Raw genomic sequence first — 27,566 nt, 5'->3', positions numbered from 1 at the left:
AAGGGCTGTGATGCTTTGTGAAAGCTTGTGTTACACACAATGTGGACAGTGGTGGCATCAGCATTCCCTTTTATCCTGAGACAGTGCTGGACATTTGGATCATAGAAATTAACTGGTTTTTATCTGCTGCCTAAATAGCTTCAGGATGATAGAGAAAAACTTATTTAAAAGACTGAAAGGTAGATGGCAGTATCAAGCAAAAAGCATGTAGTTACTATGATTTATATCCAAATACTGTATTTTGATAGAAAGACAGCAAAGGTGATGTCAAGAGTTGGGAGGCAAACGTGGTATTTTTATGGTTTTGTAAGTTGACCCTTGGAGGGTTGTGTCTGCTACAGGTGCCTTGTATCAGGGAAGGGCAGAAAGATTTTAATCTCCTGTTTTTAAGGAATGCTGGTTTGGGGGGTGGCAGTTTTATATGCACCAGTGCTCATAGGAAATGTAAAAGGTAGTTGAAACTGTTGAGAGAGAAGGGTGAAAAGACTGACGAATTTGCAATGTCTTGTATAGTTTCATGAATTTGAAATACTTTTAGTCTTTAGCTGTTAATTCTGTAGAAGCACCTGGCAGTGTCTGTGTTTGAAGGGTTTTGTGCATTTTACAAAAAGTCATCTGTTTGTCGAATTGGAGAAAATAAAGCTAGCATAACTGTTAGTGTGGTGGCTATATAGGTCTTTTTTATAGCAGAGCAAGAGGGGGAAAAAAGCAAAAATTAATAGCTTTTAAAAAATCTTGAACCGTGTAATTGGAAAATATGAATAAATGGAGGTCTTAAGCCCTTTCTCCTTGGGGCTGCTTAGATACTGTGGGCAGCTGGCACGTTGAGTGGTGGTGTGATCATGTGTTTGCAGTTAAGGGAGCACTTTTTTCCCTGTCAAGGTGGGGTGGGAAGGAGATAAGGAGAGTGTCTGGGAAATGGGTAAAACCCTACTCAGAGCAAAGTGTCATGGGGAGGTTTTGGTAGCTCATGATCCATTGGTATAATGGTGGAATTTTAATGAATTGTGTAATGGAAAGCTGGCTCAGGAATTCCTGAAGGTAGCAAGACCTTTTTCTGGCTCTTTGGCATGGTGATGCTGTGTCTTTCTGTCTTCCTGACTCTCAGAGTTAGTTTTTAGTATCATAATCCTATTTACTTCACAGACTACTTTTAATCTATTAAGTAAAATAAAATTAAGAATGGTGCCTCCTGGGGCTGTGTGTGCCCATAAGGTGGCTGTGCCTCATAACATTAGGGTCCAGTTAGAATGGCTATCTCTACACGTCCATTTCATATCCTTGCTCTGACAGCAATGTTGCCTTTCAGTCAGCCAAAGGCATGTGGGGGTGACAGTGCTTGACACCAGTAACTTGTAGTTTGTCTATGGAGCTGGGAAATCATGAAAATAGTAGAGATGAGAAGTATCTGGCTGAATACTAGTCTGATAAAACTCTCTTAATCCAAACTTCTTTTTGATTCAGAGATGTCTAGACTTAATTGTGTTGTAAGAAAATTGGATCTGGCTCTTGGTGCAGTTGACTTTAAATTTTTATGACTCTCTTTGTGTTGGCAAGGCCTAATTTTTTTTTGGAAGCTTCTTCAAAAATATTGAGAAATAAGATCAAAAGGCTTAAGATTGTCATTAACAAGTACTTTCTCTTTCCTGCTTCCCTTCAATAAGAATAATTTTGTGACTCAGAGTCTCTCTTAGCAGTTGATAGTATAATGTAATTGGAATAGAAATGTTGTAGGGACTTCTGTGCTGGTTGATGGACTAGAAAACTTAGAACACAGAATTAGATCATATTTTTAATTTAGCAATAGTACAGCCAACAAGGACTCCCAAAATTGCCAAGAGATTGAGTATCTACATCTAACTTTATGTGATATGCCCAATCAGAAGGTTAGTTAAAAGGGAAGGAGAACGGTTTTACATATTCTGACTCATTAGTCCCCAGAGCGAGATTCTTGAGTTAAATATTACCACTGATTGGGATGACTCTGGGTCATAGTGGAAGGTCAAAGGACAAAAACAGTTTCTCATTAAGCAAAGGATCTGAGACAAAAACTAGTAGAAAATAAAAATGGCTAAAAATAAATTCACCTTTAAAAAACACTGAATGCTTCGAAAGGCAGCTTAACGCAGTAGATTTCTGTGGGATTTGTTAGTCAACTCTTCCTGGTTTGATTTCTGATATGACAATTGATGATCTGTAATTTATTACAAGCAACACATGAAAAATAGTGTAAGAGAAGCATTTCAGCTTCTGCTTTAGCTTTTTTTAGGCTTTTTCCCGAAGGTACCATTCTCTGACTTTTTGCTTGACTTGAAATGTCCAAGTCTTCACAGACCTCCTGGAAGCAGCAACAGTAATAAAGGAAAGATGAATCATGTGTATTTCACAGCAGGTGACTTCCAAAGGATGCTGGTCTTAGTCTTACTTTGTTTTCATCTGAGAAACCAAGAGAAACTGGTTCTGAGAAACCAAGAAGTAAGAACAATCAAAATAGAGAGTGCAAATACCAAGACAGAGACTGCAGAGGTAAACCCGGATTGCCATCAACCTCCACTACCCCAAAGGCATATTTCTTACATAGTATGTGCTGAAATGTTAATTGTTCTGTTAGCTCTTATTCCTCTTCATGCAGACTAAAGCTTAATGTGTTTTACTTACTGCAGAAGGGAAAATCCCAGCAGTCCACTGTCTATATTGTTAAATAAAGTAATTCAGGTTGGTTGGAGGTTTAGTTAAAACCAAATTTGTTCAGCTGATGAATCAAACAAGACTCCAGGAGAGGCAAAGGTCTTGTCATCTTACATCATAGAACTTACCCATTTTATGATTATCACTTCAGCTTTTCAGCAGGTCTGTTACTCAGAAAGCAATACGCAAAAAGGCAGTTCTTCTAGAGAAGAAAATTGGTTGCTATAGCAGTTTAAAATCCTCGAGGTCATCTGTATTTCACAAAAACTGTAGGAGTCATGAGGTTTAATCGTTGCACTGAAATCTTTGTTCCATACATTGTCTTTCTGCTGAATATTCTTTTCTATGTGTCATTACAGTGTGCCTGAGACTTAAAAGGAAAATATCATCTGCCTAAGAGTTTATCAAGAATAATAGCAACAACTCTCAATTTTGGAAGACAGCAAAAAATTAAAACTATTTATTAATTGAGTTTGCAGTCCAGTTTCTTTTTAATTCTTTATCTTGTGTCATTCTCCTTACTGCTCAATTTTACATGGAAATTATACTTTTGTGACCAGAAATACCCTTTTGTTCTGCATTTTATCTGAAATTCTGTTTGTGTTCAAAGCCTTTAATTAAATATTAGAACAAATGTGTTAGTAAAGATACCACTTTTTTCTCCTTAAAAAGTATTGAAACAATTTCTTAGTGTTCTACACCAATTATAATCATGTTACAGTGTCCAGCAGGCTTGTGGAGTTCATTAATAATTCACAGAAACTACCGTGGGTTTAAGGAAGGAACTATACCACATATTGACATATGGGAGCGAAAGAAAACTCAACACACTGTTTTGCAGAAAGAGGAGGTCGTACTATTTATGCTCTGAGGTGCATAGAATGAGGATACAGTTTGCTAATGTAAGTCTTAGGGCTGTTTATTGGACAAATGACATATCATAAGCATGCAGCATGTCTTCTGCATTTGTATGTATGCATTGGCATCTGTTTGTACGTATGTGCAGAGAGAGAGAGAGGAATGTGATTCATAAAGCTTTATTCTCATGGATTTGGGATGTGTGCGTTACTTAGAAACGAGAACCTGAGGTTCTACAGCTCATTTAAACCCAAATCTTATCATTACGTTGTATGTGGTTTGTAGAGCCGATTTCATACAAGAAGAGTTGTGTTGGAGTTCTAAAATATTTATTTGAAATATTTCCTGTGTCTCTACCTAAAAGTGATAAATAAAAAGCACCAATTCTGACATGTCATTGTGATTCTCTCCAGTATTAGAAACTCATGTCTCATTTCTGTTTTACTAGGAAAATACATGTTAAAATAGAGAATGATGTGAACATAGGGGTTTTTTAATAACCCTTACCATTTTATGAGTATTACTAGTTTTATGTGTTTTGGGGTTTTTTTTAGAATATTAGTGTTCATAGCATATACAGGTTAGCTATGGATATATGTATATATGCTACATACATTTTTCTAAAGATACCTAATACAGTTAAATTAATCCCTTTGGGGATTGCCTTACACACAGGAGAGGCTGTGGGTGTCATGAGGCTTTTGTAAGTCAGGCAGCAACAGCCGGAGCTACAGCTCCTGTGAGACGCTGAGAAGTTCAGGAGGGCAGAGCTGGAGGTCAGCATGATCCAAGGCAAAGCTGGTACTTCAGGCTGAAAAACTAAGCATGGCAGTATTTTATCATAGAATCATAGAATAGTTTGGGTTGGAAGGGACCTTTACAGGTCATCTAGTCCAACCACCCCTGCAACAAGCAGGGACATCTTCAACTAGATCAGGTTGCTCAGAGCCCCGTCCAACCTGACCTTGAATGTTTCCAGGGATGGGGCATCTACCACCTCTCTGAGCAACCTGTTCCAGTGTGTCACCACCCTCATTGTAAAAAATTTCTTCCTTCTATCTAGTCTAAATCTACCCTCTTTTAGTTTAAAACCGTTACCCCTTGTCCTATCGCAACAGGCCCTGCTAAAAAGTTTGTCCCTCATCTTCCTTATAAGCCCCCTTTAAGTACTGAAAGGCTGCAAGAAGGTCTCCCCAGAGCCTTCTCTTCACCAGGCTGAACAACCCCAACTCTCTCAGCCTTTCTTCAGAGGTAAGGTGTTCCAGCCCTCTGATCATTTTTGTGGCCCTCCTCTGGACCCGCTCCAAGAGGTCCATATCTTCCCTGTGCTGAGGGCTTCCCTGTGCTGGATGCAGTACTCCAGGTGAAGTCTCACCAGAGGGGCAGAATCACCTCCCTCAACCTGCTGGCCACGCTTCTTTTGATGCAGCCCAGGATACAGTTGGCTTTCTGGGCTGCGAGCGCACATTGCCAGCTCATGTCCAGCTTTTTCATCCACCAGACCCCCAAGTCCTTCTCCTCAAGGCTGCTCTCAATCCCTTCATCCCCCAGCCTGTATTGATACCAGGGGTTGCCCCAACCCAGGTGCAGGACCCTGCATTTGTCCTTGTTGAACCTCGTGAGGTTCACATGGGCCCACTTCTTGAGTTTGTCCAGGTCCCTCTGGATGGCATCCCATCTCTCAGGCATGTCAGCCGCACCACTCAGCTTGGTGTCATCTGCAAACTTGCTGAGGGTGCACTCGATCCCACTGTCTATGTCACTGATGAAGATGTTAAACAGTACTGGTCCCAGTGTGGACCCCTGAGGGACACCACTTGTCACTAATCTCCATCTGGACATTGAGCCATTGACCACTACCCTCTGGATGCAACCATCCAATCAACCCATCAAATCCGTATCTCTTCAACTTAGAGAGAAGGATGTTGTGGGGGACCATGTCAAAGGCCTTACAGAAGTGCAGATAGATGATGTCCGTAGCTCTTCCCTTGTCCACTGATGTAGTCACTCCATTATAGAAAGCCACTAGGTGGGTCAGGCAGGACTTGCCCTTGGTGAAGCCATGCTGACTGTCTCTAATCACCTCCTTGTCCTCCATGTGCCTTACATTGTTCCAGATGGAGCAAAAATACTGCTGAGGATACTGAGCAGCCCTCACTATCCTGAAGCAAAGCCTCTCAGCTTTTTCTGTCCTCATGGTGCTGTCCACTGGGGTGCGGCGGACTCTTGTACTTCCAGAAGTTTACTAGGCAAGAATTTTGCGGGCTGTATCATCAGAAAACTTCTGCTGGTGGATTATGAAGCCCAGGTGTCCACCCAGTGGGGCCGTGGACCAAATACCGCTTCTGCCCTCTGATAGGGACCATGTACTCATCCTCGTCTCACTCCAGGCCATGGCTCTGTGCACTGAAAGAGCAGCAGTCAGCTCCCAAGCAGTCAGAAACATGCCTTGGCCAAGACAATGGTGGAGCCCAGGACCTTCAAGATCATCCTCTCCAACCCCTGTTCTGGGAGGCTGCATGGGCAGGTTGCAGAAGGACCTTTAGGGAATGGGACTGTAAGATCAAGGAAGAAAGACTAACTGTGGGAAAGCGGAGGTGATTGAGCAGATCATGGGAGAAGATAGGGCATGAAGGTTAACATACATGGTGCCTGCCTCTCAGAGGCAGTCCTGCTATCTGTTGTGCATTTTGGCTGGGGGATGGCAGTCCTTCATGGTCCAGTCTTTGTGGGCTGACTTCCTTGCAAGCTGTTGATGATGCATAGCATTTGGAAGAGCAGCCTTAAAGAAATCCTGTGGTGCCTGCCATCTTGTAGTTAACTGTCTGTGCAGCATGGCGTTGCAGTAACCTCACGCTGGGTCTTCCCATCTCTAGCTGATGGCACCACTGTCACGTGGCGATAGCTGGCCAAATTCCAGAGGTTCAGAAATTTAAGGAAAGGAGCTTTGAAAGTCGTGCACTGGCGTTGCAAGGCAGGTGCTATTTCCCAGCGCAGTGTGTTGCATATGGCCTCTGGTAGTAAAAGCTTTGCTTCAGAAGAAGCCTGGTCAAGGTGAAGTGCGGGGTGCATGTGCCTGTTGCTCGGAGCAAGTGAATTAAAGCCATTATTGTGAGCATTCCTGTCTTGATCCCCTTTGGCTTGCAGAACTGAAGCTCAGCCTAGGGTGAAACTACCAGAGACTGTTAAGAGGCAGCATTTTGTGCCTCAGCTTGCCATTGCATTAAATAATTCATTGAATCTGACCTTGCAGAGCAGTACATTGTAGCTAACAGAATGAATATAAAAAGGAAAAGAATATCAAGTGGGAGTAGGGAGGCAATATAAACTTTATATATAACCATAGAAGGTCTGCAGTGCTGTCTGTTCCTGAAGGTGTGCCGGTAATTGGACGGAGTTTGGGAAGAGCAGCAAAAATGAGCCAGAAGTTGTCCTTTTTATGAGAGGCATAAGAAGGTCAGCCTAGTTAGGTTATTGCAGGAGAGATCAAGACGGCTTTTTCTGAATGTGGACATCTGAACAAGGAAGAACTTGGACAGCAGGCACCTCTTCAGCTTGGTAGAAAAGTACAGTCCAGCCCTAAGAAACTGCAGCTAATAACACCGAGAGAGATGAGAGCGAGTGAGCTGTGGTCATTCTCCATCATTTCAAGTCTTTAAATGAGACTCTTGTATCTGTTTGGAAAGATGTGCTGTAGCTCAAGCAGAAGTTAAGGCCTTCACAAAACATCTACCAACTATGGTTAGCGGGGGAGTTTGCATTTTGCAGGAAGGCAGATATAAGTTGTATGTTGGTCTTAGGATCTTTGAATGCATAGGAGTAATAATACTGCCCTATCTCGTACCTGAATTCTGACTATGAGCAGCTCAAAAAGCTGTGCTCAGTCCCTGTGGGTTTATCAGCCCTTACTGGGAAGGTGTGACTTTTCCAGGAAGGTGGCAAAGGGAGTAGCCCTATCTTACAGCAGTCATTTTCTGCCCTTGGGCTCTTGCTCACTATCACCCATGCCCATGTTCTGTCTACCTGTACTTATCATCACGCAGAGTGTCTTTCAAAGGCTTGTCCACAGCTGGATGTGTTCTCCTGCCTTGCAGCCTCACCAGATATCGACGCTACGCAGGACATGACTTCTTTTTTTTTTTTTTTTTTTTTTTTTTGAGGTGTGCTTTATTTTACTGGAGCTAGTGAGCTGGTTTTTGAGTGGAAATCAAATGCAGCATGATAAGCAGTTACTTTTCTGCTACACACACAGTGCTGAAAATACACAGGTTACAGTGTGTTTCCTTCAGCTTTTAGTACTAATTTTTTTTCTGCACTGAATGCTTGGAAAAGTTCTGTTTTGGCAATTGTAGCTCTGAATGACAGAAACAGTAGGAAGAAATAATAATTTGGTTTGGTTGTACTGTGGTGAAGAGTATGGCGTGAGTGCCTTAATCTGATAGGATTTACTGATCTAAGACTGTTTTTATTTAAGCAACAGTTTATTTACAGTAGGGATTAATTATTCCTAATGTCTTGATTAGAAGATGACATTTTACCAAAGGGCAGCATGCAGTAGGTACTTTGAATAGCTACTTTACTGTACATTTTAAAAATGTAGTCATATGTTACACTTCATCTATTTCATAGAAATCATCTCTTGAGTAAATAGTAAACTTTAAAAAACTATTCCAATATGTGCTTGTATAAGTGTGTGATAGTTGCTTTTGAACAGTTAAATTGTCTCAAGCAAAAAATATTGGGATTTTGAATTGCCTGCTGTCTTCATAGTACTCTCTTTGTGACAGATTACCAATACCTCCAAGAGTTTTTTTCCTTCAGCGGCTGCTTTAGAATAATTACAGTGCTTTTGCATATATGTCATTAACAATGAGAGGAAAAAAAAGCTCTTTGTCAAGGCTGTTCATTTAGATATCTGATGCATGAAGCAGGATAATATGAATTTCCCAGTAGGATACCGGTTGCTGCTCATAGTGCAGCACCAATGCACTGTTCTGTTATTTCAAAGAAGGTAATATCATTATAGACATGGATTTTTATGTCTAGCTTAATTTATAAAGACAAACGTCAGTGGCTCTTCAGTCAAAAATACATTTGTTATGATAGCTGTTTAACAGTACTGTTATTATTGTAAATAGAGTAACAAAACACAGCATTTTACTATTATTAAACATGATACAGTGTGATAGTGCTGTTTCCCCCTACCCTGCCAGTGCCAGATCTATTAAAACTCCTGCCCTTTAAACAGGCAAGTGCAAATAAAGCAATTCTACAGCTTCAGAAATTAATTATTTTTATTTACTTGAGATAGATGATGGATTTGGTTTTGCAGGCACAGAGAATAATGCCCATTTTAATTTTTGTTTAGAGACAGCTCTGAATATGATTAACATTCTGTATGTTGAATCTATAAATGATGTGTCCGTACCTATAAATGCTAAAATGCATACTGCCTGTTTCTAGAAATACTTACCTTTTTCTTTCTGGGAAGAAGTGCCTACTTCCTTAAGGCTTTGTTAAGGGAGACATTTGACAAAGATCTTGTAAAAGTGACAGGAAAGGTGTTGCTTTGCCACCTGTGCTTAGTTTTCTTGGGAACTATGGAGTGATGTTCATCCTCCAGCAAAATGGGTCTGATCCAAAGCTGCTGAAGATGGTGGAAGTCTTTTGATGGATTTCAGGGGGATTAGGATCAGGCTGTTTATGGATTACCCCATGGATTACTTGTAGCGGCTCTACTTGTAGCCTGCCAGTTTATTTAAGATATTGCTGTCAAATGGAGGAATAACACACTTTAAGAAAGCATCTACCTATTTGATCTAGGTAATTCAGGGAGTGGTTTTGTGACATACCGTTCCCAGTGGCTACTCATGCCAGCCACTGCAGATCCCTTTCCCATCATTCTCCCTAATACTCTCCCTTCACTTTCCCATCACTCTCCCTTCTCTGAAACTGGGTGCCTACCAAGGGCTTCAGAAAACACGAAGTGAAAATTAGGTATTTTAAGTAGGCCAAACCAATTTTTAAGGTAATGCTATATATTGCAAAACAAAACCATAAAGGAGCAAGACACTGGAGGAGTTTTTAGTGTGTTAGGTTTTATGACTCTGTACAAATGACAATAAATGATGGTTGTAAATAAATGAAACTATGTAGCACTTTAAAAAAAAAGTGTGGTTGTTTTGTGCCTCTAGGATGGTATGTGCTCTGGCTTTACTACCATTTTTTCACTGCATCACCCTCTGTTTGCACTGATTTCACATCAGCGTCTCTGGGGCAGGGTGCAGAGGTGCATGGGGCACAGCGGAGGGCTGTCGTAGCTTGCAATAGAAGCCTTCGACTTCGCTTTGTAGCTGCAAAAGAAAAAAACAGTGGATATTTTTTATGTAGTTTCTGAACAATAGCAGGCAGCTGGAAGTCCTTTCCCTATATTTCTCTCACAAGTCCAAATTAAATCATTAGGTAATTCTGTTATGAGTCGTGGCGTTCCTGCGAATGGGTGAAAATCCCAGTCTTGTTTAAGTGGAAGAGCCCAGTCCTGTTGATGGCAGAAAGAGCAGAAAATCATGAGCTCTGAAAGGCCAAGAAGCAGAAAACAGAAGATGCACAGTTCATCATAGCTGGCGTCATGGCTTTTAAGTCATGGTAGACTTTGATACACCATTATTTAATGCATGAGTTTGACAGCACTGAGATAAAGTTTCTGATATAAATCAGTTAATCTTCTTTTTCCTGAGGCTATTTTACTATGAAAAGAGGCTAGAGAGGGAGGAAAGGGAGGCCGTGCCCAGGTGAGCTTTTGCCACATCTCTGCTACTTCTGTCTTCATCCTCTTCCTCACAAGTGGTACATGTAGTCTAACCATTTACCTGATGGATTGTAAGAACTACCTTCATATGCATCATCACTACCTTCTTTGCAATAATAATAATAATAATAATGGAAAAGTTTTTAAAATCAAATTTCATTATTTTTCATGTTTCTGTTTTTACTTTTCTTAAGTTAGTTGGTTTAGTTTTCTAGTCCTCAGTACAGTGTTAGAGCTGGAAACCCAAAGCAGGCTGAATCAGAAATGTTTCCCTATTTCAAATTCTGACGTACTAAAATAGAGCTTAAATAAGTAAAACAAAATATGCTGTTAACTAATAGCACCCTTCTTTACAACATATATTTTAATGTGTTTTTCAGTGAAATCATCTTCCTTCCTGAGCTAAGCATTTTGTGCAGAGAAAGTTGATTAGATTCAGGACTTACAGTTACATTCCATGTAACAGATATCTCAGTGGTGATTGCTGAAGTTCAGGAGAACTTTGATGAGAAGCAAATGTCAACCAAAAATGTCAGTAGTGTGTGTATTGGGTAACCTCTCAATGTGAGCATTATCACAAGCTTTTATGAAACAAATTAATCACTTGGAAGGGGGATACAACAATTTAGGAACCACCAGACCAAATCAGATCCAAAGTCCATTTATTCCAGCATTTGTATCTGATAGGACTGGCCCCACTTGTTTCAGAGAAAGGTCAGAGAGACCACATAATGACTTGTTTACAGAATATTCTCTCTAGGGGAAGATTTATTTCTACAACCCTTTTAATTAGAAAGAGCATAAGCATTTTTTTTTGCATAAGCATTTTTTTTCCTCCTCTCATTTTTCTACACATCCCCTAACAGTCCTGAATACTCTTCTAACTTCTGGTCTTTTTTTTTTCCCCTTAAAAAGCAGCACAACAGGAACCAACAGGTTCTTGTTTTCCTCTCTTCTCTCCAGCACACTGTAGCCTACAACATTATCTTCCCTTTATTGGCTGTACATATAATCAAAGATCTCCGTAATGAATATATATAATATGGATTCTTCAAGTGGAAATCATAGATTCACCATTGTCTCCCCCTTTCCCTTCCACCTTCCCTGCTGTAGTGCATCGGAATGACTCCGTGTGCAGATCTCACCCTTATTCTGCAAAGGGGAAGGACTCATATGTTTCCAGAGTAGTATAATTTTCCAAATTACTTCTTAGTGGATGAACTGGAGGTAGGTGGCATCTAAAGGAGCTAGAATATTTCCCAGCCTAGGACACAGGAAAAAAAGACCACAGGTTGGAGAGGCGCTGTCTCTTCTGCCCTTGCTCCTCATGGTGAGCTTGGGGGGCAGCCGAGGCAGGTCCAAGGCAGCATCTCCCAGGAGGGAGATGAAAGGAGTGGCAGGTCTAAAGTCAGCGTAATGTAGCTGTAGGGATCCATAAGCATGTCCAGTGGCTGGCTTTGTGTAACCAATGAATTTGGATGCAAGCCACCAAAACATGCATTGCCTTTGAGACACCTGGGATTTTTTGCCCTCGGCCAGGAAAGGAAGAGCTCTTCAGGCCTCTGCTTGGATGGGGACACTGCCCCGACTTACAGCAAGGCAACAGCAGCACTGCGAGTGAAGTACAAAGTCACCACCACATTTTGCAAAACTTTGAGGTGCATCAGGCTGAATAAATAGATTAATGATATTGGCAACAGCAGCATGCAGAACAGCAAAGCAAAAGTTAGACATTTGGTCTCACAGGACGAAGCAAAGAACTAGGAGAGTGTATTGTTTCTAATTGCCTTTAAAAATGCTAATAGTATGTGGTTCAAATGCTGAATTTCTGGATTTTGAGGGGCAAAGATCCCCTTCATAGGTGACCTTCCTGAAACTTCCCTTCTGGAGATCAGATCTTCAGAAGAGCCACAGGGAATGTATGAACTTTGAACATTCCTTGGGAAGCTGCAGCTGGGGAGAGGGTAGAGGGAGGAAAGCAAACAAAATAAATCCTCTCAAAGCTCTCTGATCTCCCTCCTCCACTTTTCTTTTTAATGATTAGCTTTGAGAATCTGATTCTATAAGGATATTTCTCTCCCCTGCCTCTTTTCTCTGTACGATTTTGTGGCTGTTGATCCTTTGTAGACTAAGAGCTCATGCCCTGAGATTATCTTTTAGCATCACTGAAATGCAAAAAGTCAGGATAGGACAGAATTAGGGAATGAAAAATATCTCGAAAATTTAAAAAAAAAAAAATTTGCAAGGTTTAAAAGACTTTTAATAGTAGGATCATTTTCTGTAGAATCACAGATTAATAATTTTCAACTCTCTTTTTTTTAATTCTTTTCTTTTCATACCTGAATGAGGAATTAGTGAAATGCACCTGGCCAGTTTTGTATCTAGTTTGGGTTGCAAGTGATAAAAATGCATTATCAGTGTTCTGTGACCTATCTGTTTAGATCTTGTTCTTGCTCTCATGCACTTTTCACTGACAGATTCAACCTAAAGGCCAAATTTATGCATGAGGATGGACTCTAACTGTTTTCCTCGCCTACATGTATGCAAAAAACTACTGACCTATAGATGTGAAGAAACTACCAGCCAATACTCCTAATCTAGCACTTTGCATCAGCAGTAAATGTAATTTTAAAATAATGGTTTAATTTGCTTTTTTAAAATCACATTTGCAGTCTCATTAGACTCCAGAGAAGTCTTCAGGTTGCCCAGAAAAATTACTATGTGACTACATAATGAAGAATATTATGTCCATTGGAACACAGGAGATGTTACAGTGATTTCTGTCAGACTCAATTTTGACAAGTCTATTTTTAATCTTGCAGTTTGACATGTAGCCTTTAAAGAACATGTATCCTTTGCATGCTAAATCCTCTATTATGTCCCCTTTGAGAACTGAATTTTAATGCACGTCCTTGGAACAAGGAATTTATTCTTGCACAGACAGATCATTGTCAGTGTGTACAAATGAAGAAGATAAGCCTTTTGAAGCTTTTTTTGATGCTTATCTCATGATTGCAGCTGAAGTGAGGGATATCTGTGGTGCCTAACAACTTCATCAACTAGCTTTAAGTGAAAGTCCTCAACATACTAACGATGCAACAGAAGTGTAAGCTGTTCAAGAGAAGAATGGGATGTTCACCCAAGAGAAGAAAACTGCAAACCCCTAAGGGCATTCTTTGTAGGAGTTATCTTCTAGAAGGGAAACCTCGATATCGCATATTTTTCAGACTCGTTGAAGTTGTTTCATCTGCTTGTATGGGAGACATTTTTATGCAGCATGCTTGAGTTGGCTCAGACTACAAGAGCCAGCCCTGCAGCGTCCAAAGCCAGGTAGTGGAGTTGAGGTGCCTAAAACCCTGTGTGCAGCCCACGGAGCAGCCTGCTAGTCTGTTTGTGCACTGACAGGCCAGGGTCGTTTTTCAGCAATAAAACTGCTCCCATACCTGGTTGAAAATTCACCTTTATGAAGTCCAGCTGTTTTAACGGGGCCTTTAGCCCAAGCTAGTTGCCTGTAGCCATGCTGAAGATGGGAGAAACTATTTGCAGCTGTCCCTCTGATTACAGAAAGCGTCTAGAGAAGTACTCTGAGCTGTGGTACCTCATGCCATTAGACAGCTTGAGGTGAATCTCGCCACCCAAGTGCTGTTAGGACGGGTGCCGGGGGTGGCTGGCTGTGCTGGCCGGACTGAGCCTCTCAGTTGCGGTCTCTCACCTCAGCCCATTTGCAATTCACAGGCAAGCGTCTCTGCGCTCCGTCCCAGAAACCTGCCGGCAGCGAGCACGGCCCACGCTGACAGTGCTGGCCGCTGCCCAGAGGAGATGGTTATTGACAGGCTGCTTCGGAGCGGCAGCCAGAGGCCGCAGCAGTGGTGTGCCCTCACCCCTGGGGTGTAACGGCTCGTGCTTAGTGAGCGCTTGGGTAAGGCGACTCTGCCTGCTTAAGGGGTTCGTGACAAATAATTGCTCGATACAGTAGAGCGGCTATGGCGGGAGCAGAGGCTGTGGCCTTCCCGGGGCAGGCTGTGCCGGGGCATGGCGTGCTCCCTCCCCAGCACTGTCGGTCTCAAGGCCCTCTGTGCAGCTCTGGCAGTGCAGCTCCGGCGGGCCCTGCCGTCTGCAGGGGTGCTCGGCACTCTCCGGGGAAACAGAATCGCCCTGTCAAGCCACAGGGGATGTAATCTAGCTGAAAAAATACAAGTATACTGGATAAATTATTTAGAAAGTACCTGTAAAGTTAATTTAGCAAGTTGCACGAAGTCACTCCTTTCTTCTTTTTCCGTATACCGATATCCATCTTCCCTCCTACCACCTTCTGGCTGCAGCTATATGGTGAGTTATGTATTCGCCTCCTCCATGAACAGCTTCCCTCCTCCCCCTCACCATTTTCCTAAAGAGCAGAGAGACATTTTACTGTCCTTCGCTTCAGTCCTGGCTGTTACCCACAGCTTCTAAGGAGCAGGAGAGGACAGTGATAAACCTGGTTAATTTTCACTTTTTTTTTTTGCTGCAGCGCAGAGCATGGCAGCGCTGCAGAGGCGGTGGGCTGGGGCTGGCCTGAATGCAGCATGTGTGTGCATCGTATCCCCGAGTGAACTTTAATTTGACTGGCACGGATAACGAAGCACCGGCTTGGCTCTGCAAGTGGGGGCGTTTTCGGGGGGGGAATAACTGATATTGAAGAGAGCGGCATCGTATTTTTACTGCTGTTGTTACCCATCCTATCTAGACTAAAGCTCTCGTTGGTGCGCCCAACTGCACTGCAATTATGTCTTCATTTTCTGTGTGGACAGAAGAAAGCAACCATTCAGGGTTTTATACTTGGTTAGTGTCTGCAGGGTAATTTTCTTCTCCCCTTTTCAAACATTCCTTCCTCCCCTATATTTTGCAATATTTTTGCATTTATCAAGGAAGAATTTCTGCTTAAGGGTAATGTAAGTTTTATCTTAAGGACGACATTTACGTGCAGCATACATTTGCTTTGTAACTTTTCGGTGAGACTTGTATTAGTGATTCTTTGTCCCAAGGAAAATGTAAAACAAATTATGTAGTTCTAGTGATACAAAAGGGGAAAAAATGAAGGGTATAACAGCGTAAATACATTATTAAGTTAACCAGCATGAATATTTAGATGTATTAAATGAAAATTAACAATCTGATTTTGAAAGGTTGGACAGAGCTTTAAATAGAATAGATTTTTAAAGTCATATCTTATTGATTTTAGCACAATAAATAAATACATCCTTTGAAAAAAAAAGGGGTGAACCTTTGAATTTTAAACATTCTGGATATATGGTATCTATTCCTGGCAGGACTTTTTAATAACTAATGCAGTTTAACAGAAGCAAGTGGTTAATTGGCTGGCAACAATTCTGACTCAATTTCTGCTCATATCAGTCTACATCTTAAATATATTAAATAACGTGTGGGGACACAAATATAGCCAACAGTTTGCACGTCGGGACTGCTGCTGCCTGAATTACTGTGCCAAGTTCATGGTAGCTTGAGAAGAGTAGCCTCTTTGGCCGCCCATCCAAATCATTATAAAATCACATTTGCCATCACTTATACTGCTTCAGTGGCACATGGATATGTCTTTGGCATCTGACCAACCAATTTTCTATTCCAGACTCAGTAAGCATAAATCATTCTGCATTAGTCTCTGCAGCTCAGTATCCATCAGTTGTCTAACCTTGCAGATATAATAATAATAATAATAATAATAATAATACCCACAAAACTGAAGCCACTGACCACTGAAACTTTTCTTAATGAGAAATTGAATGAATCTTGATTTGTTGGAACGTTTATTTCTTAAAACTGTTGTTGTCAATCTTTAATTATTTAAAACATAATAATAGCAATGTGTTCCATAGTAAAGAATAGAGATGCTCTTAGATTGGATCAGATAGTCTGGTTCCAAAAAAGCAGATAAGACTTACAAGCAAAAATAATAGTGTTCAGGCATCTGAAAGAAAAATACCATTTACTCTTTGAATGAATGTGGTTTTCTTAAGGAACAATAATAAAGCCAATAATATTGAACCGGGAACAGTTTATAATATAGTGCTTCAAAATACAATATTCTTAAGAATTCAAGAGCTTTATCTCATTTCTGAATGCATCTTGCTCTTCTTAATTTCTTTTTCTTTATTGGCAGGATTACTTAGGGCTAAAATAATGTCTGTGAAGGACTTCTGACACAAAATAGCCCTATGTGAATGTTATGCATTATTAATAAAAACTCAGATATCTCTCTAAAACAAGATGCTCCTAACGCATTTCACATTTAATCAGCAAAATTTATCTGATGTTCTGCTTTTTGAAAAGCATAAAGGAAAAGAAAACATTCAATAGCTGCAGGAGTGAAGGATGTATATGAACACCTGACCTTTCATTACTGCACGTGCAATGCCCTAACCTGAAAGTGAAAATGCCAGTCCTGTACAGATTATGAATAACAGCTATAATGGTTTCTAATGCTTCAGTACAAATGAAAATGAAGCTCTGATCATAAAAGCTTAAGGTTATTTTGTCACATAATGAAACTATCTTTAAGATTTTCTCATTTTTAGTGATCTTTCCTCCTCTTTAATATGTAACTCCCATAGATCTCTTTTGTAATCTTATTGATACAGGTGTTGCTTCTCTACAGTTTCTGACATCTTCATCTATCTTTTATTTCACTTCCTTATTTCCAATTTGAAATGTGATTTTAGAGTACGTGATTTTCTTGTTTCTCAGCAAGGAACAAGTTTATACCAGTGTTTCTTTTAAATCATTGCCATAATTATTTATTCAGAGTGTTTGGCATTAGATAATGCATTTTATTGAATTACTCTTTTTATTGATCTCTTAACTGCCATACTATCTAGATTGACCAAACTTCACTGTGCAAAATGCTGCACCAGCATATACAGTAAATCTACTCTCTGTCCAAAGTATGTCCACCTATGATAAAAATCAGAGTAGGGGGAGACTGTAGGGAGTGTAGAAGCACCAATGAAGCAATATTTGCATTATATTAGTATCAGTATATCAACTGCCTAACTTCTGTCAAGACTTGGTAGGCAAGGAAGAGCTCTGCTAGAGGCAGGGTTTCATCGTGGAAGGCTGCAGCATCGCTTTGCCTGCTGCCAGAAGATGCTGTGACCATCACAGCAACCGCACTTTCCTTCACATTCTTTCATGTCATTGTGGCCATAAGCAGTCACTTGTCAGTCCAGCTTTGGTTTCATGGTTTGTGGTAGCAGAGCTGCACCTTGCTTGTTCAATCACCAGTGTGGTTTTAACCTGGGCACGGAGTTACATTTCTGTGAAATTAGCCATTAGGCATGCCATGAAGTTTTTGTTGACTTCTGTGCTAACTTTGTGGCATTTGCTGAAGGGAGACGATACCTGATGCAGTATAAAATCTGTTTTATTGAAGTTTCTGAGCATGCTGGTACTGATAGACACTGTTCACACACTGCTCCAGAGCTGTGCAGCAAACAGCCACAGATTTTTCAATCCAGTACTGGAAGCCTGATTTAGTGTATTGTCAAACCATCACCGTAGCTGTTGGTCTTTTGCTACTGATTTTTTTCCCTGATACTGTGTGACTATTCAAAGAATTATTATTTATCTTTTCTTCTTTTTTCGCCATTGTCAAGATGTCCTCATCTAAAGTATGCTGCTCTGCCACTTAAAACGAAGAGAAGTAGCCCAGCATCGATGAAATAAAAAATTTTATTGCCGATGGGGCATGAGAGGTCTGCTGCAGAGAGACTAGAGAAAAAAATTATTAAGTAAAGGGTTGATTGTTACTTTCTAACATAATGTCAGCAAAAACAGCCATTAAAAATAAACCATTAGAAGAGGGAATTTCTTTCGTAAGTGAAAATTTACATTGTGTCTCTTTGAAAGAAAAAAAAAAAAGAAACCAACAAGGCTTCATTACATTTGAGTTACATTTGCTCTCTGAAACATCCTTTTCAATTGCTCGATCATATTGTTATGAGATAAGTGAATGGAATAACACCAATTTTCAGGGTTTGGAAAGTTACCTCATCATTTCCTTTAGTCCTTTAAGCTTCGTTATTTTGTCCGTTTCCACTATTGAAGTAAAAATTCAAGTGGCTATGTGACTGCATCAAGGTGTCTAAGCAACTGCTGGAAATTCAGTAGAGCACAAGAAAGCCTCTCTTAATCTAATTCAGATAATGTAGAGGAACATGTGGGACCTGTAGAGAAAAGCACTCAAGGTGCCGTAGTCCTTTTCTTTCCCTCTCCCAGGTAAATGAACTCTGAATCCAGTTTGAACATCCAGAGGTATTTACAAAAATTTAGAAAATTAGAAGAATGTTGTAATTACATTTAGCATTTTTGAAATTAGATTTTGCTGTGACCATGTGTGCAACTGAAACAAAGTCATGATGGCTCCATTTTTGAAGGCTGAAGTTAAGAAGTGACAGAGTAATCGGAATAGATTTCATAATCATTGCTAGGTCTCTCGTGGCTGCACCAGAGAATCAGTTCATGCCACTGTTTCAAAGAATAATCTTTCATGTCACCATTGGGTTGGATTTTGTGGAATGGTTAGAATTTACCATGTTGTGCATTTTGTTCTGCAACCTCGGTGTTTCAGTACAGTCCAAGTTCCTGGAAGTCCTCAGTAAGTATGTTAGTGCAAAAGATAAGTGATCCCAAGTTAATTGCATGGGTTTCGTGTACCTGAGTAGTGTGTGCAGCAGGCAGCCGTTGCGTGCCTGCCAGCTTCTGCACACGGGCAGCTGCAGAATGGGAAAACAGAATTGCACTTAGCTCACTTAGAAACCTTGTCTGAAAGGACTTGCTCAAAATGCCCACAGAAACGCCATTTAAAAGTCATTGCAGTCTGATGGAAACAACATAGTCTGACAAATAAAGAAGAGAAATTTTCAGGAGAGTGGAACTGCCCTTTCCATGGTGAGACCACCCTGTTCTGTAAATATTTTGCTTTGATAGTATTGTATAGTAGCTCCATAGCACCATTCCTAAAGATGCCTCATCAATAGACATCTTGGGGCTGGTTTATATTGCACTTTGTTCATTACACTTTGAGAATTAACTTTTCCTCAGAGCTTTTGAGGCTTTGGCAGTTAATGACAGGAAAAATAGCACTGAAATGTTGGCCTGGATGAGTGACCTGAGAGACCAATATTATCCTGCTTTATCTGTCTTTGATGCTTTAAAACTAATGTGCAGAAAGTCTAATTAGAAGAAGACAGCTGAGCAATTAATTAATAGGGGAGTAAGCACTACATTTTGCTCCTTGGCAGTATGGCATCTTCATGCAGCATGAAGTAATTTATGCTGTGATCATGTGGCAGTAGCATGCTAACAGTCGGACTTGGTGAAAGTCTTGGTCCATCAGATATACATGCATGCCCATCTGGCTCTCAGTTTTTACACTGGCCAAACTGAGCAAATACAGATTTTTTTGCAGTAGACAACCCCAGTGTTAGTAACTCCTAATACATCCTCTATTCCATCTTGAGGTTTAACCCCAAGGTCTCTCAGGGGCTGAGGGAGACCATCATGGTAAGTAGGAAAATGGTTGCCTAAGGAAGGCGGCCCAGTCAATGTAGAGTTTTCTGTGTATTGCTGATATTAAGAGTTGCACTCCAGAATTAATTGAAGACCAATGTAGTAAGAAGGAGCTGGTAAGACACTGTCTGGTAGAGGACTGCAGGTAACATTGATCAGCAGTTCGATAGCAGTATAATGCTGCTGTTGATATCCAGGCGGCCTTACCAAGGCACTCCTATACAGCACTCACAGGTATTTACTGACTGACTAACATTTTGGTAACTCAGTTACAAAGATTATAGCCTTAAAGTTGAGAATATAAGCAACTGGACAACTTTGGGTATTTGTGGAGAGGAGGATTATTTTGGCTAGAGGTAAATATAGGTCTTCATAAAGCATTGAAATTCAAGAACAACTTCTTTATAGGGCTCACCTTGCCACAGTGCTAATAAAGGAGAAAACAGAGTGAATTTGGTACATGTGAAAGCTTGACAGATGGACAGCCTTAGAGAACGGGAAGCTTTTTTATTCTCAAAGCCTTTACTGCAGAGGCATCTGAAATGACATCTCCTGTATGAAAGCCTGCCAGTGTGCCACAGCCCTGATCTGAAGGGACCACTTCTATCGGAGGAAGCAAGCGTAATTCAGCCTGCAGACACGCTCGCTTCTTGGCCCCTTACGGAGACTGCCAACAAGGGTTCCAATTAGGGCCAGCTGCTGGCTGTGACAATTTTAAAGATTGACTTTCACACCATGCCAGACCTTTAAAAGAAAGAAGAACATTTATATAAAACGCAATTTGCTTTGACAGTAATTTTCTGTGTGCTGTTATTTAAGTTATTTATGTTTGAATCAGAGTATCTTTTCTCTCAGCTGTGTTTCTGCTGCTGTTTGATCCTGCAGTGCAGTAATAATCCCGTGCTTATATCTTTTGTACTTTATGTGGCAGTGGTCATTTCAAGCATCCATTACTTCCACTGTTTTTAGGGCTCAGACATTCAAACAGGAATCCTGTAAAATTCCCAGATTCCTGTGCAGATTGCTTCTGCTGCTGCAAGTCCTCACATATGTAATGGCAGACTTAAATTTTAAGGACCTTGTGAAGCAGCAGGGCTATTCAAATGAAACTGTGGGGTTTGGGGGTTCACAAGTTGAAGTTGCTTGGATGTCAAGAGTGTTTCACTGTATTGACAATGAGGCTGAGGGCAGTTAACACCATTAACAGTGGTGGAAGAAGCAGCCACCAACTTTCCAAACGTGAGTGTGATCCCTCTGCCTTCTGATACCAGGGATTCCAACACACCCTCCCTATCTCCAAAAATGAGACCTGAACAGCATGGTCTTTGTGTTCTATGCTCTGTTATCCCACAAAAAAACAGCATCTAACCTGATGCTCCCATTCATCTCTTAGGTTGTTCCTCATGTGTCTGCCCCCAAAGCAAGACCTTGGTCTCATGTCCCATCTCCTCTATTCATAGACCATGCAACCTTACTCCTCTTCCCCAAACTGGGACCCCCCACCTCACCTTTGTGGCAGTGGACCTTATTTAATGAGCCTCTTGCTACATTTGCCTGCTTTGCTCCTGCAGCTGTCTTCTGAGATGGAGTTGGGGAGGTAATGCCACGCGTGGCATACCCTGCCTTGCCTGCATAGCGTGATTGCAGGATAGCCCGTATCCAGCTGTGTACAGGATCTCCAGAGAGACTTCCCGGAGGTCAGTGCAGCCAGCTGGACAAGCAGAGACTGAAATCCCACTGCCACCCTTCAAGCAGTTCTTGTGCCATGTATTGGCAACCTCTTGAGAAAGTATATTTTTCTGTGTTCCCCTAAAAATTGTCTGGAAATTATCCTCCTCCTAGGCTTGGAGAGGTCAGATTCTCCACCTGCTGCTAAAACAACGTTCATCTATGGGTAGATGTAATCAAGAGGCCAGAAGCAATCTGCCCACAGTAGCATGGCTTCTAGCCTAGTTTAATCTATTGTACTTCTCAGTTAGAAGCTACTGAATCATGGAAACGTTGCCTGTAGCTTGTGTGCTGCAGTGTTGCCTTTGGAAACGGAGCGGGAAGAGCCCCACGCACCATGGCTCTTGCTGGAGGAGTTCTCCAGTGCAGAGGAGCTGGATTGCGTGGGCTTTTAGCTTGTGTGTTTGTGTTTGCACAGCACTGCTTCTCCTGTGACAAAAATAGCCTTGGGGAAAGACATAATCTTCTTCAAGCCTCTCTCCCCCTGTCCGTCTGCATTGTTTCATGGGTGTCAACGAATACTGAGTTTGTCCGCTAGCTTATCAAGGTTCCCCTAGTCCACTCAGGCAGGTTGGCATCATTGCAGGACCTGGAGGCACGCTGTGGGGGGCTGCGTGATAACAGCGGAGGATGAGGCAACACTGGGTTAAGATGGGTCTACTCTGTCCCACCAAGGTCCCTCCAGAAGATGACTCCAGCCCTGGAAATAAATCTAGGCGGATCTCTGGGGCAAACTGTTCTTTTCCACAGGAACTGTTGCTCATGATAAAAGTCTGGAGAAGTGAAATTTGGAGCTTCCTTAGGTGAAGATAACTACTGTAGAACAGATTTTATGTAAAAATGTATATACAGCTCAAATCAAAATGATCCTTTTGCAATAATTTGAAATGTACTACAATAGACTGACTTTGCAAACTCTTTGTTCATTATTACTGCCTTAATCTTCACAATAATGAAAGACATTCAAATGCTGAATGATTTTTCTCTAGCCTAGATGCTAGAATTTGAAGATGAGTTCCACTTTCCTTAGCTTTGAATAGGGCATTTGAGGTAACCTGTTACATTTTGTAGTTAGTTTTTGATGCACTGATTTCCGTTTCATTACTTCAAAAATGTAGTGTGAAGCATACTGCAAATCATGGCATCACACTCCATAATTGTGAAATTCAGACTTTTCTCATCAATAGTGAGACCCAAAGTGAAACAGAGGATCCTGAAATAGCAGAGAACAAAACATTTCAAAACAAGAGTTTCAGAATTTGATGTTTGTTGTGAGTGAAACAGAGATAAGTTATGATTAAGAGAAAGATTTTTCTTAATTGCATTCCCTGTAAATTATATTATTTATTATATGTCAATTCCTAATTTGTTCATCTTCACTGGAAGAGAAACCTAGTACTCCTCTAGTATGTAAAATTGCTAAAAGCTTTTAAATTAGCATAAACAATAATTTGCCATTCTCAGTTCTTAAGAGTGAATACAGGTAATATATATACTTTCTCTTTATTCATATGCTATATTTGCTGTAGGACGCATACAAAGAACAGAGCCACTTACTCTATAGGGCTCAGATACTGGGAGTCCCCCCACGTTCCTCGTCTGCCCTCGCATCCCTTCCTCTCTTCCAGCTAGAAGGAAGCAGAAGGGAGACAGTGATTTCCAGCCGCAAGTTCACAGATAAAGTCAATGGCTGGCATTGTAGCTGAATGTTAATGCCTCATGTAGCCCCAGATGCATGATACTTAGTAATACAACTTTAACCTTTATAATGCGCTGTAATTTGATTCTCGAACCATCTATATTCTCTCCTTGTTACAGCCTAAGTAGCTGTAACGAGTAGGGAGAACGGACAAATATAATCACCGCGCAGGGCATGGGGAAGGACAGAGAGATGAATCACTGAAATTCCCGTCACAGTTTTCAGATTTTAGCCTTGTTCTCACCATTTGCTTCTAATGTCAGGAAATGAAAGAAACATGATGATATTTTATTGTGGTGTTGGTGTTAGCTGATCAGATGGCAGAGCACCCAAAAAGTCCGTAGCTGTTGTCCAAGCTTGGCGTTGCAGATGTTTGGTCTTGAGTGACTCTCAAAGAGTATGTAGATTTAAAAGAGAAATAATTAGGTTGTGGTTAAGTGAGTATGAAGGGTAATAAAGTATCTGTAATCTATACTCTTTTTTTTTTTTTTTTTTTTTTTACTTTAGTCACATTCTTAAAGGAGGAAAGGCATTTCAGGGGGAAAGTAAGACTGCAGTTGTTTTTTTCGCCTTTGCCGCTATCTTTCAGAAGTTGTTTAAAAGAAGTACCTCATGTTTAAGTGTGGTGATGTACCTAGTTTATGTAATCTAATCTAAACCGTTTATATGTTCTACTGTCACACATGGACATACGTATGTACACATACATTTAAGGTATAAAACTTACAGATCATGGTACACGGTCAGTGATGCCATTGTTTTTCCATTACATGGTATGATTGACAGTCTCCAGTGCTGTGCAAGGGTTATCATTTAGATATATAGGATTTGCTAACAGTATTGGAAGTAGAAAGTGATGTGATGTGGTATGGGGTTTTGTCATCATGACTTGAGAAGGTTTTAAAACGAGCGGTGGAGTCGTGACTGAGTACTGCAGATCAAAAAGCTGCTGATTAAATATTTATTGCTCTTGTAACTGTGCTGTGTTTTGTATGTAGCATGTGTTTTATAGAAAATATTTTCTCCAATAATGAGGGGACTGTACGTGCTGCTTGAAACCTGCTCTGTGTATGCGTAGCAAGCTTGGGTCCAGATACTCCAAATGGCCTTATTATAGCCTCAAATGTGGAGTGAATGGTCCAGGGTCCAGCATCCTTCCAATGCAAGTGATTATCCTGTAAGAAAGTCTTGTCCCCAAAATAAATCTTTTAACCTTTTGGTTTAAAAAAGCTCTTGTTAATCTAGGATGAATCTTCCCTACACTGGCACCTGGACAGATTTAATCCAAGAATAATGAAGAGCTGAAAAACATTTTCAGGAGAAGCTGATTTTCTTTTTTAAAGGCAACTCTCTCAGGTAGCTGGACCACAGGAGGCAGGTGTGGTGGTAATCTTATCTTGCATGAGAAACATAAATTAATGGGTTGAAAGTAATTGAAGAGGTCAGTTGGGCATGGGGTAGTTATCCCAGGGCTGCAGTTTATCCCATAGCTAACAACTGTGAGCTTTTCTGTCTACTCATACGCCTAGGTTAATACAGCAGTGACAAATTGGATAGATGTGGATAGCATAGATGTGACTGTGAGATTCTTGAAATAAATTACATTTCTTATCATGCATTTTCAGATTCCCAAAAATGTGGTAGGTAGAATAGAAAAAAAGTAGAAGGAATCTTGTTGTTAGCCAACACAGAATGGAGGTTGCTTTTTTTTTAAACTATAAGCTATAAACTCTTCAAGAATAACAATGGAGAATAATAAAGAATAATTGTGGAGACTTCCAAAACTGTAGCTTACAGACCTTAAAAATGAACTGTAAATTTTCAGAAATATGAACACTGTAAATAAAGGCTGTTTCATGATTGAATAAGTAATTTCTGGAGTTTAACTTTGGAACATGTTTTATTGAAAGGAAAAATAATTGTGGGAAATTCCTTAAAGTAGTTATAATTATATCTAAAGGGGATAAAATTATGCTGGTTTGTGGCAGAATATTTAATTTTCACCACATGTAGCTCCTCATTAACTTTTTTTAACTTTCTAACTCAATTTTATTTCTGTTGTTCCAAGCACAGAGAAGCAACCAAAGCCTTCCTTTTGAAAACTCTTTGAAACTCTTTGAAACTCTTCCTTTTCAAATCGCTCCTTTTGAAAACTCTATCTATACTCTTTTAGTGTAATGATACAAACATCTAGTAAGACGGGTAAAAATTGAAGCTTAACAAATTTTTCTTTAGTTAGGGGATATTTGGTCAGACCTTGCCCCTTTCATGACTGATGGCTTTGACAGAAGTAGAATTTGCTATCCCAGTTGGCCTTCAGAGGTGTTGGCTTCATCAAGTAAAGCCCGACTTTCCAGACGAATTTTCTGACCGGGCCTTCAGTCTCTCCTCTATTTTCTTTGCTTTTTGGCTTTTTAAGTTGTGTATCAGCGGTGTGAATATGCATGTAAGGTGACACTGTATAAGACCAATACAGTGTGATTTATTTTAGTTAGTTCTGCTGAACAGTTCAGGCATGCCAAATCAGTTGCACTTCAGTTAGCCAGGCAATAAATCACATAAATAAACAATTAATTGTGTTTGAAAGTAGTAAAACCAAAAGAAAATCAACTCCATATCAACAAAATGGCAACTGACCTTTTCTTAGCTAATATTGCCCTCAGCAGCCATCTGACCAACAATGTAATACAAGAGATATTGACTCTGATTGGCTTCTCTTCCTTCTTCTTCCACTTTACCCTTGCTTTTCCCCAGTTATCCACCACCCCCAACTGCCCACCAATAGTCAAAATGTACATTTGTCATTTGTCTAGACCACTTGATCATATCAAGATTTGTAATAATTTCTTCTCTTTATCCTATAAATCAGTTGGGTTTGTTTAGAGCTGCTTATATGTTTTCCATTTACTAGTTTCATCCTAAAGAGCTGTTTAATTTTAAAGAAAAACCTTTCTTTAGCAATCTTGTAAAAACATAGCAATTCTAACAGGGGTATTCACCAAATGTTAATCTTTTTCCCCCCATTTAAAAAGGTGAGCTAGAGAAGAAATGGTGGCTAAATTTTGTCCTCATTTTTGTTTTGAAAACACTGCTATCTTCAGATAAATTTGGCATTAAGTGTAGCAGAGCTAGATGGTATAAAAAGTGACTTGCATTTGAAGAGTAGGTGAAAGAAATTTGCAGTCTATAGATGCTGAACTGATAGGATTAATCAAATGTTATTGCATTCTTGCTGGAAAAAACCATTATTGCAGCCTGCAGGGCCCTCTGATGAAGCAAATATTTCATACTATAAGCTGTAAAGTTAAGTCAATTCAATTTGTTGGATTGGAAAAAACTTTGTTTTTAATATCCATTGTTATTTTGGCATATTATTCATCTCTCTAATTCTCTGCTATGTGATTGTAATAAACATTTTGCTGTATTACTGCAGTTTTCTCCATTAAAAAGAAAAGCTGGTTATCTGTAGTGAATAAAAATATGAATCTTTACTTGATTTTACTTTTTTTTTCTTTTTATAGAAGCTGCAAAGAATCAATCCTCCTTACTGTTGTTCAACCTTACCCTGTAAGTATCGTCAGTGTTTTCTGAATTAGTTTCCTAGCAACATAGCAGCTTTTTTTCCTGCCTATATTCTGTGTCTCTACCTTATCTGTGCAATAAAAAGAAGTAAGTGAGATAAGGGCTGTGTCTCTTAAAGGTGATGTTTAAGACTGCGTTACTGCATCCTGCACTCAAAGACTGCATTAGCAAGTTAAATAATAACTATCTTTAAACTCATACCAGGCAGATAGGTAGAGCAGGATGCTGAGTTCAATTTCTGAGCTTCAGTTTCTGATCTGTTGCAGCTCCTGGGTTTTTCTTGATTCTGCCTCGGTCCCACAGAGTTACACTGCCGTATCAAAGCAGCTGTACCTTATGCAAGGGAGGGCTCTGTCTGCATCTCCAGCGCAGGGTGTGTGGAGGTGAGGGGGAGAAGAGACAGACAAGTGATTGCGTGAGGCTGGCTTGAAGGGACTGGGAGAAACCGCAGCCCACCTCGGAGCTGGCTGATGCGACGTGCCTTTGCACCTCGCTCAGTGGTTTGTGCGAGTGGGTTCATGACCTGTCAGCTCAAACTCATCTCCCATGAAAAAGGAGAGAAGCAAAGCCGGGGGAGGAAGCACATCTCTCTCTTCCCATACATCCATGCACAGCCGTGCATACCTTGCAGGCTGCTGA

General features: G+C 40.5%; 1 protein-coding gene across 1 annotated transcript in view; it reads left to right on the top strand.

The window, feature by feature from the left end:
• The window catches only part of FRMPD4 (FERM and PDZ domain containing 4), a 309,861-nt gene that overhangs the window by 252,113 nt on the left and 30,182 nt on the right, over positions 1–27,566 (top strand). Inside the window, exon 5 of the mRNA XM_072852936.1 lies at positions 26,867–26,912. Within this exon, the coding sequence (XP_072709037.1) occupies positions 26,867–26,912 (46 nt within the window). The remainder of the gene's footprint in view (positions 1–26,866; positions 26,913–27,566) is intronic.

Source organism: Ciconia boyciana, chromosome 1 (genome assembly GCF_034638445.1).
Source record: "Ciconia boyciana chromosome 1, ASM3463844v1, whole genome shotgun sequence".
NCBI lineage: Eukaryota > Metazoa > Chordata > Aves > Ciconiiformes > Ciconiidae > Ciconia > Ciconia boyciana.
The sequence above is the reverse complement of the archived record's forward strand: the minus strand, read 5'-3'. Positions and strand labels throughout refer to the sequence as shown.